This window comes from Elephantulus edwardii, unplaced genomic scaffold (assembly GCF_000299155.1).
Source record: "Elephantulus edwardii isolate Elephantulus edwardi_28Jun2011 unplaced genomic scaffold, EleEdw1.0 scaffold00463, whole genome shotgun sequence".
Lineage (NCBI taxonomy): Eukaryota > Metazoa > Chordata > Mammalia > Macroscelidea > Macroscelididae > Elephantulus > Elephantulus edwardii.
This window is the reverse complement of record NW_006400213.1, coordinates 697,396-707,967: the sequence shown is the minus strand read 5'-3', so window position 1 is coordinate 707,967 and position 10,572 is coordinate 697,396. Positions and strand designations below refer to the sequence as shown.

The 10,572-nt window shown below is 45.2% G+C and overlaps 2 protein-coding genes and 1 pseudogene across 2 annotated transcripts in view; 2 read left to right on the top strand and 1 right to left on the bottom strand.

The window, feature by feature from the left end:
- The window catches only part of GAS8 (growth arrest-specific 8), an 18,066-nt gene extending 12,090 nt beyond the window's left edge, over nt 1–5,976 (bottom strand). Inside the window, exon 1 of the mRNA XM_006902872.1 lies at nt 5,896–5,976. Coding sequence (XP_006902934.1) covers nt 5,896–5,910 — 15 coding nt within the window. The 5' untranslated portion in view covers nt 5,911–5,976. The remainder of the gene's footprint in view (nt 1–5,895) is intronic.
- LOC102852372 lies at nt 1,473–1,893 on the top strand (annotated as a pseudogene).
- Nucleotides 5,977–5,999: 23 nt separating the features above from the next.
- LOC102858898 overlaps nt 6,000–10,572 on the top strand; it is a 10,579-nt gene continuing 6,006 nt past the window's right edge. The window contains exons 1-2 of the mRNA XM_006902871.1: nt 6,000–6,006; nt 8,151–8,660. Coding sequence (XP_006902933.1) covers nt 6,000–6,006; nt 8,151–8,660 — 517 coding nt within the window. The remainder of the gene's footprint in view (nt 6,007–8,150; nt 8,661–10,572) is intronic.

Genomic DNA, 10,572 nt, shown 5'->3' with positions numbered 1-10,572 from the left:
ATGTGCTGTTCCAGCCGTTTTTAGATAATCTTCAGTAGAATCTTGCTTGCATGTGAAATCCATGATATTGTTCTGTAGTTTCCACACTCAGTCGGGTCACCTTTCTTTGGAATGGGAACAAATATAGCTCTCTCCCAGTCAGTTGGCCAAGTGGTTGTTCTCCAGATTTCTTGGCACAATTTGGTGAGCACATACAGGGCTGCCTCCGTTAGCTGAAATACTACAGTTGGTATACCATCTATTCCTGGGGCCTTATTTTTTGCTATTGCCTTCAAAGCAGCTCAAACTTCTTCCTTCATCACCATAGGCTCTTGCTCATAATGTTATTTCATTAAATTCTTCTGTATCTGCCAATTTCTTTTGATACAATGACTCAGTATATTCCTTCCATCTTCTTTTAATACTTCCTGGATCATTTAAAAAGTACCTCCTTTAAAAAAAAAGTACTTCCCGAAGGGGAGGAAGCAATTGGCAAACACATAGAAGTGTATATTATCTGTGTAAAAGTACAGTGAAATAATTAGATGCTAATACTCTCCAAAGCAACCTATAAATTCATCGCAATTCCCACCAAAATTCTAATAACCCTCTTTATACAAATGAAAATATTATTAATCAAAGTACGAATAGTAAGAAACTCTGGGTATGTCAAATTGTCTGGGAAAAGAAGACATAAGGAGGACTCACATTTCCTGATTTCAAAACATTATCTAGAGCCACAGTAATTCCAACAGCCTGGTATTGGTATATAATGACAGAAACAAATGCCAGATGGGAAACAAAGTGGGAGAAAGATGGACAATCTCCTCCAGTGTGACTTACAGCCTCTGAAAACCCACTGGTAGTCAGCTATGGATTGCTTTAGACTGGATGGTACATAACAACAACATGATCAACCAAGTCCATGCATGCAGTGGGGGAAGAAGAGCCACTTCAATCGACGATGCTGGGAGAACTGCGTTTCCACATGCACATCAGGGCCCGTACTACATTCCACAACCAATGAAAATGTATCAAGGACCTAGATATTAAACTTAAACTCTTAGAAGACAATGTAGGAACAAGGATATAGGACCTAAGTATTTCCTGAATTAGCAGATATGACAACGGAAGTACCAGTAGTTGCAACAATGAGGGAATGAAAATCAAACTTCTCTGTAAATGTTCGTTAAAATCACAATAAAATGAAATTTTCTTTTCCTTTTAAAAAAAACTACCCAGCGTTTTAGGTGTGTGTGCCCATTAGGAAGAGTCCACAAAACTGGCCCTAAGTCATTGCACAGCTCCAGCTCCAGCTCGCCAGCCAGGAGGTTCTCGCCAGACCCACCTCCTCAACACCAAGCGCCTGGGTCTGGCAGAGCAGGTGTGAGAAGAAGAGAAAGGCCTCCCGTGCTGCCCAGACAATCAAGAGTTTGGGCCGTACCTTTGAGCGTACACCGAGACAGTGTGGTGCCAGACAAAAAGCACAGCCTATGGCGCTGAAAGGGATTCCTAAAGAACTTACCTGGCTCGTGATCCTCCAGCACAATGTTCTGTTGGTCCAGTTGGAGATGGCATGTTTCACTGGCAAGCCACAATTATGGGACCCAATGACAGCCCATATCAAGGCGGGGTATTCTTTTTGACAATTCATTTTCCTACCACCTAAGGTTGCATTTACAAGAATTCATCATCCAAGTATTAACAATAATGGCAGCATTTGTCTCGATATACTAAGATCACAGTGGTCTCCTGCTTTAACTATTTCTAAAGTTCTTTTATCCATTTGTTCACTGCTGTGTGATCCAAACCCAGATGACCCGCTAGTGCCAGAGATTGCACAGATCTATAAAACAGACAGAGATGAATAACAACAGAGTATCTCGGGAATGTACTCAGAAGTATGCCATGTGATGGCTACCTTAAAGTCAGAATAACCTGCATTATAGCTGGAATAAACTTTAAATTACTGTTCCTTGTTTGATTTCTTATCCAGCTACTCCCCTTTCAGACCTCATCTTTTTAAATTTTATTTTTTGTTTACCTCCCTCTATTCATTCACATGCTCATCTGAGAAGACTTAAGTTCTTCCAGCTTTAGACAATAACTGCTTTTAGAAACTGTAGTTACAAGAGAACAGTTGCCCAAGATTCAGAGCGTTTTAAAAATGAATGACTGAATGAATGAATGGAGCATGTGTCGACGTGGCCAGTGTCTTCACTCTAACTTGGTCATGACGCTAAGACTATTCCTCTCATTCTAACATGCTGGAGAAATCATCTGAGGTGGAAGGAGATGGATGCTCTGTTGTCACATCAAAGGTCTCAGTGTCACTCTAACAGCATCCATTCTTTATTGTTTTTTAGTATGACTTTTTACATTATTATTAATTTTAATGAAAATTTACAGAGACTTTGTATTTCCATTCATTCACTGTTGCACTTTTCTCCCTGCCCACCCCTCCCCACCCAGTACACGCTTCGCTTTGAAAAGGCAAATTCTTTCATTGTTATACAATCCCTCCCCACAGGTGCACTCCACTATGAAGCCTTTGTTCTGGACGCCTGTATTGACAGTAATACCTAATCACATATCCCTTTTAAACAGTTTTCACCCTCATCTGTTTCAATACCGTATACATTGTTTATTCCATCATTCTCAGTCTCTCCCAACCCTGATGTCAGTCCTGTTTTACAACAGTGGCACTATGCAGTATTTGTCCCTGTGTGACTGAGATATTTCAATCAGCATAATGTCCTCCAGGGTCACCCATTTTGAATAATATTGCATGAGTTCCTTGCTTTTCAATGCAGCATAGTATTCCATTGTGTGAATATACCACAGCTTCTCTATCCATTCATTTGTTGATGGGCACTTAGGTTGTTTCCAACTCCTTGCTATTGTGAACAAAGCTGCAGTAAACATGGGTGTGCATATATCTGCTTGGATGTCAGTTATGGTCTCTTTGGGGTATATTCCCAGTAGTGGAATCGCTGGGTCAAATGTTATCTCTATTTGTAACTTTTTGGGAAAGTGCCACACCGCCTTCCACAGTGGTTGCACCGTTTTACACTCCCACCAACAGTGAATAAGGGTTCCAGTTTCTCCACTACCTCGCCAGCATTTGTTGCTTGCTGTTCTGTTAAATTTTGCTATTCTTACTGGGGTGAGATGATATATCATAGTTGTTTTGACAGCGTCCATTCTTGTTGAAAACTTCCATTGCCAGAGATTTGAGGTTACATGATATACTTTATGCTCATAACTGATGTGGCTGGACCGTCAAGAAAACAAACAGGTCTGTCTAGGAGAGGATGAAACCAAGTTTTTTCTTGGAGGCTAGGATTTTGAAGCTCCATCTCACATACTTTGGGGACGTGGCCAGGAGGGACCAGTCCTTGAAGAAGGACATCATCATGCTCGGAAGGGTGAAGGGACACAGCAGGAGAGGAAGACACCAGTCGAGATGGACTGATACAGTAACTGGGGTACTGAGGGTAGATGTGTCGGAGTCAGTGGGACTGGCTCAGCATAGGGAAGGCTTCAGAGCTATTATACTATGAGTCACAGGCGATTCGACAGCACATAACAACAGCAAAATGAAGTCATTCTTCCCAGGACTCCAAGCCTGTCTCAAATGCCTATTCCTTTTCTATCATAAAGCCTTAAAGAAAACAAGGTTGTAACATTTGCACCAAGCCAGCACTGTGTCAGATATTCCTAGCCCTGTTAAACCCAGGTATAGACAGAGAGGACCACTTGGCTTTCAAAGCTCTATCCTGTGAGGTTATCAGAAACCTATTATGATGCAATTACCAGTTCTTAAGACCAATAGGATGGCTACTGACATAAAAGAATCCCTACTAAGGAATTACTTTTGAAAAGGTAGAGCTAGGGGAGCTCTGGTGGCCTAGTGGCAAGGAGCTGCAACTCCAATCACAGAGGCACACGGTTTGAATCCACCAGATGCTCTGTCGGGAAAAGGAGGGACAATCTCCTCCTGTACCAGTCAGATCTGATTTGACGGTACACTCACACAAAAATAAAAAAAAAAAGAAAAGGTAGAGCTGAAGTTATAGGTAGCAGCATAGGCAAGTTGGAAGGCTCTACCACCCTGGAACTCTTGTCAGGACAATGATGGCCTGATCAACCAGGTGAGAACAACTCCAAGTTAATAAACCACATTCATTTAGCGATGCCCTATCTGCTACAGCCATTACTAATGGCTATAATTAATGAATTATGTATAATAATGAGAAGTATGGAAATTCCAGAATTGTACTCATGAGAAACCTCTACATACACCAAGAAGCAGTGATTCAAACAGAACAAGGGGAAAGCACACGGTTTCAAATTAGTAAAGGCTTGTATCAGGGTTATGTCCTCCATCCATACCTCTTCAATCTGTACACTGAGCAAATATTTTTAAAAAATTGACTATATGAAAGAATGTGACATCAGGACTGGAGAAAGACTCATGAACAATCTGACTTACATAGCTTATACAACCTTATTCGCAGAAAGTGAGGACTTGAAGCACTTACTGAAGAAGATTTATGACTATAGCCTTTGTATGTAATCCTCAATATGGTTTACATCTCAAAATTAAGAAAACAAAAATATTCACCAGTGGCCTCAGACAAACATCATGATCAACAGAGTAGTTGTCGAGGATCTCATTTTACTTAGATCTACAATCGACATCCAAGGTACAGCAGTGAAGAAATCAGAAGATTTGCTGCATTGGGAAAGTCAGTTTAAAGACTAAGGTGTGTCCGAGTCAAGTCATAGTATTTTCAGTTGCTTCCTATGTATCTGAAAGTTGAAGAAATGGATAAGGATCGTAGAAGAAGTAACGTCTTTGAATTGTGATGGCAGATAAGAGTACTGAATATCCCATGGACACCCAAATGAAGAAATAAATGATAAATGTATCTTGGAGGAAGTGCAACCAGGGTGCTCCTTAGAGGCAAAGATGGTGAAACTTCATCTCACTTTCTTTGGGCATGTAGTCTGCCTGGCCTAATCCATGGAAAAAGGCATGATGTTGGGGAAAGTGGAAGGTCAGAGAAAGAGAAAGATCCACAACGAGATGGATTGAGAGTGACTGTAACGTTGGGCGAGCACAAATGTGAGATCCTGAAAATGGTGCAGGACAAGGCTCAGGTCCACTGTTTGTAGGGTCACTATGCATCGCAGCTGACTGAACTGCACTTAACAACATCAATTATCTGCTACAGTGCTTATACGGTTGTTATGTACCATCGAGTCAGAACCAACCCGTGGCTGACCCTCTGGCAGGTTTTCCGAGAAGTTAATTACACAGGAGAAGACTGTCCATCTTTCTCAGGCGGAGCAGCTGGTAGATTCAAAATGTGCCTTGGGGCTGGCAGTGGAATTCCTTACCACTAGACTACCAGAGATCCCTTGAAGGAGGTACACAGAATTTAAAACAGAACTAGAACTTAAGTCAGACATACAAAAAACAAGACAAAATCCCACTGTGATCAAAATTCCTTTCAAACTTATAACGACCCTTCATTTTAACAGACGACTGCTCATCTCTCTCCCAGGGAGCAGCCGGTGGGCTTGAACTGCCAACTTCTTAGCAGCATACCACAACCAACAGAGGTCCTCATCAGAAACATCCCTCCTTCCAAACTCCACCACCTCACACAAATGTCCTCCTGTGGCATGGCTGTTATCTGAGAGGCTTGGAGCTGATTAGGTGGGTGGTGGCTGGAAACAAATTCTGGTTTGGAGAGCCGTCAGGGGAGCTGGAGGATGTGAGGGAGGCAAATGGTGGGAAAAACAAGACAGGATGAAAGCATGAACAGGGGAGGAAGGAGGAAGCTACTAGGAGATGGGAGTCATGGAGGAGTTAGCTGACCTGAAGGGGTGGCTGGGTGGTCTTACCTGCTCCTTGCTCATGTCCTCTGGTGCGAGCCCATCAACAATTGGGGTGCCTTTGGCCTTGCCCCTCTTCCCTTTCTTTTTTGGAGCCTGTGGTTAGAGAAGACATGGCAAGTAAGTAAGCCATCAAGGGCCCCCGTGTGCCAGCTAGCTCTGAGACTTTCCCAGGGGCCCCCACATGCTGGCTGGCTCCAAGACTTTCCCAGGGACCCCAGGTGCTGATTAACTCCAAGACTTTCCCAGGGTATTTCTGGGAAGAATGGGCCTCTCACTGCAATCTCTGGGCCAACAGAGGGCCATGGAGCACCAGCTCCTTTGGAGAAGCAGAGGAAAGACTTCATTTTCAGAAGAGGTATTCTCCTCCCCACTGAAAAGAGAGGAAACCATCCCAAACCCACCTTTGTAAAAGGCACACACACTTTTGTCTCTTGATACTGAACTTACTCACACATGAATAAAAGATCCCTAAACCACACTGACAAATACCTCCACGTCTGTTACTAGCTTGGTGCCCACCCTGGAAAATCTCCAAAACCCATTTCCTGGAGCACACAGCAGAATTCTGTGGCAAGGATCACAGAATGACAGCATCTTCCAGCTTCCTTCCAGTCTCTTCCCAGACTCCCAGGTCGCTATGAGTCAATCAGAATCAGAGAGAGCAGCAAGTTTGGTTTCCTGTACATATAAAAATCCTTCCAAGAACCCAGGTCCAGAGAGCTTCCCAGCTGCTGTGTACACAAGTCAACAGAGGCCCTGCTCATGGTGAAAGCGCTCCATCCTGTCATTCTACTCGATCTACCCCTTAGATCCCCTTTCCAAATCTTCATCCTTATACCTTTGCCTCTCCCAGCTCACGGTGGTGGCCCATGCTTTCATGTGTGGGTGCCTATAGGTCTTCTTTATTAATGCAAAATTTTTTCAAGTCAAAATTTAAGAGAACACAGAGAAGCACAAATAAAAAAACCAAAAACCTGTCCCATTCCCACAGGCTAATGATAAGTAGAGTTCTGGAGGCTTAGTAAGGATTTGTAGTAACCCAAAGTCACATGGTTGGAATCCACCAGCTGCTTGGAAGATGGACAATCACCTCTCATGCAACTGACTACCTCTGAAAACTTGCTGGAAGCTCTGTTATGAGTTGGTTCAGACTCGATGACACATGTTGTTGTTGTTATGGGTCCTCGAGTCGCTTGTGACTCATCACAATAACTCTGAAACCTACTCGATCCGGTGCCAACCTTATTGTCTCTGACACACCTAGCCTCGTTACCTCAGTCACTGAATCAATCCATCTCATCAAGAGTCTACTTCTCTAGAGTTGTCCCTCCACCCTTGCAAGCAGGATTTCCGTCTCCAAGGACTGGTCCCTCCTTGTAACATGCCCAAAGTATGTCAGAAGAAGCCTCTCAGAATTCTTGCCTCCAAGAAGCACGAACCTGTTTGTTCTACTTGCAGTCCATGGTATATTCAACACTCTTCTCCAGCACCACAGCTCAAAGGCATCAATTCTCTTTCTATCATCTCTAGTCATTGTCCAGCTCTCTGATGCATGTCAAGTAAATGTGAAGACCATGGCCTGGATCAGGTGCACCTTAGTCTCCAAAATGGCACTGTTGCTCTTCAGTACTCTGGAGAGGTCCCTGACAGTCGACTTTCCCAATGAAATTAATCTTTTGATTTTCTGGCTGCTGCTACCAAGAGTGTTAATTGTGGAGCCAAGCAAACTAAAGCTGTTAGCAGTCTCAATCTCTTCACCATTCATCATAATGCTGCCAATTGGCCCAGTGGTGAGAATCTTCGTCTTATTGATGTTGAGCTTCAATCCACATTGAACGCTGCAGTCCTTGAACTTCTGCAGCACGCACTTCACGATAAACAAGGGCAGTTTTGGTACCGGCTTCTTCACCACCACTTCCCCTTTCACTGGTCTTTCTAGCTTTTCTCTAAAAGATCTATGCCAAGAAGTCAACCTGGTCCCAGTTTACACCGGGGTGGGTCCCGGCTCTCCCTCCCAAGACGGGAGCTCCTAAGGTACCCACTGTGCAGCCTGTCTTCTCTGGGGATCTTGTGTCCTGTGGCCTTAATCCTCAAGGCCTCTTTCATCAAGGCTTTCACTCACCAGACCTGCGAGCACAGAACCTGTCACTCTCAGGCCCATCTCAGATAAGACAGACGCAGGCCTAGAGTTCCAGTGCACGCAGGTCAAGAACCGCCGAGCTCGGACCCCAGCCCAGTGCGCTCTGGTTTGGAACACCCAGAACCCAGATCCAGACCGGGGGACCCAGTGCGCGCCCAGACCCCCAGCCCAGTGACCCAGGTGCAAGGTTCGCCGAACCTAGACGCCAGCCGAGGATGCGCAGAGTCCAAAACCCCCGAGCCCAGATGTGCCCCAGTGTCCCAAGGCGCGCACGTCCCGAACACGCTGGCCGAACTTGGATTCCAATCCGGGTCCCAGTGCGCGCTGGTCCGGAGTCCACCCCCAACCCTGACGCTGGCCTGGAGGAGTCCACCCCTGGGCCGAGACCCCGGCTCGGGGACCCACGGCGCAGATCCAGAGTCCCCGAGCCCAGTCCCAGGCCCAGCGTCCCAGAACCCAGAGCCCAAGCCCACCGCCACGGCCCTTCTCACCATCGCTGCCCCTCACCAGCCCGGCCTCCGCCCTCTAACCAACTCGCCCGCCTCAGGCGGCGGCGCAGTCTCCCCGCAACGCTCGGCGCTCCCGCTTCGGCTCGGGAATCCTCGCGAGACCCGATTACAGGGCGGGCCTGGTAACAGAGAGAGGGCGTCCCTAGCAACGCCTTAGGAGCCGCGGCTAAGGTGACCGGAACGAACTGAAGGTGGGGCCGGGGCTCCTTACCACCCACCGCCTCATCTTACCAGCTCCGTGAATGGACGTTGTTGCCCATCGGAGCCCCGACTTCGGTCCACGGCGGTGTGGGGTCATCTCTCTGTTCAGCTATCCTTTTCCTAGGCTACTACTCAAACTCATGTCCTTTTCCTAGGCTACTACTTAAACTCAAAAAGCTCATTTCATAGATTGAGAACCTACTCACAGCTGACCTTACATTGGGTTTCTGAGATTTTGTAAAGCACACAAGTGGAGAGTATCCATCTTTCTCTTGAGGTGGATTCGAACAACCAGAGAGGTATGGTCTTCAGGTTATCAACATGTCTTCTTTTGGACTATCTGAAAACTAAGGAGGTCTGCGGTCCAGAGCGTACAGGTCTGGGACCCCCCAGCTCAGACCCTTAACAGACTCTGTGACTCACACCCTGTGAAGAGTGGGGAGCTGCCTCCTTTGGGCCTCAACACCTTGACAAGGTTATCAATAAAAATGTGTTGCATGGATGAATGAGGGAGATCTGGATCATGGTCAAATTCAAATTTTAATTTGAGACTCTGTCTATGAAACTCCACTTTGCTGCCCAAGTGAAGGTTGGAAATAGTTGATTTTCCAGAAACACGACACGTGGCAGGAGAGTAGGGAATCCACAACAAAAAGTTTCCATCTTAGCTTAAGGGATGGTAAGTCAGCAGTCAGTGGCCTGACCCAACTGCTGAGTGACAGCACGCCTCCTCCAATAGATAACTAATAACAGATTAAGTGACCTTTACAGCAGCCGCTCCCTCCTTCCTCACAGAGGAAAAGTCGTTCCGAGTTTTCCAGATCCTTAAAAGAAACGCTAAGGAGCTCTGGTGGCCTAGTGGCAAGAAGCTACACTTGCAATCCCAGACGTATGCAGTTCGAATCGACCAGACGCTCTCCTGGAGAAGGAGGGGCAATCTCCTCCTGTACCAGTCAGCCAGTCAGATCTGATTTGACGGTACACACACTCAAAAATAATAAAATAAAAAGTAAAAAAAAAAAAAGACAAGCGCTAGTTATCTTCCTCCAATCCTGATGCACACTCTTGTTTATGTAGTTCAGCTTCTGGGATTATTTGCTCAGCATATGGATTGGATATGAGTAACTAGAAACTTCATAGGGTTCAGCTCCTTGATTTGGATTTCTAGGGTCATGATTTCATGTGAAGTCTCAGCTAATTGGCTTAATAACATGCTTGGAGCTTTTTCTCTGCCTCCTAGTTCTTTGTCCAAAGCCTGAGGCCTTAGGCATTTGCTAATGTCCATCCAAAGCAAAGCAATTGGTCTCTTTACAGAAGGAGAATCACAGTAAAACTAGGTGATGACACCTGTGGCTAACTGCCTCCAGAATCTGCCCCCTTTATGAGAAGTCCAGAAGAGTTCTCTGATGCCTTGCCACCATCACTAACATCATAAGTTTCTAGAGAAGAACCTTGATCCAAAAAAAGGGGAAATGTAGAGCAGAATTTAAAATTCTCATGAAATGCAGACTTACTAGAAGCACGGAGAGTGCAGAAACCTCTGGAATCATTACTATGACAGCATCTTTAAATCATAAAATAGTTAAATATTTCTTTAAATCCTATACATGTATCTTTAAACCAGTTACACTCGCTGAACTAAAGATTAACTTGTGCAAAAGCTGTACAGGATCAAATTGACAATCACAGCTCCAAAGTTTATATAGGAACCTTATTGAGCAGTGGAGTTGAGGCACTGGGGGAGGAATAACTTGAGAAAAGAAGAGTGGGGACTGTTCCACAAAGCAAAGAACAAAATCAATGGTATTATCTATACAAGTAGTAACCACGGGA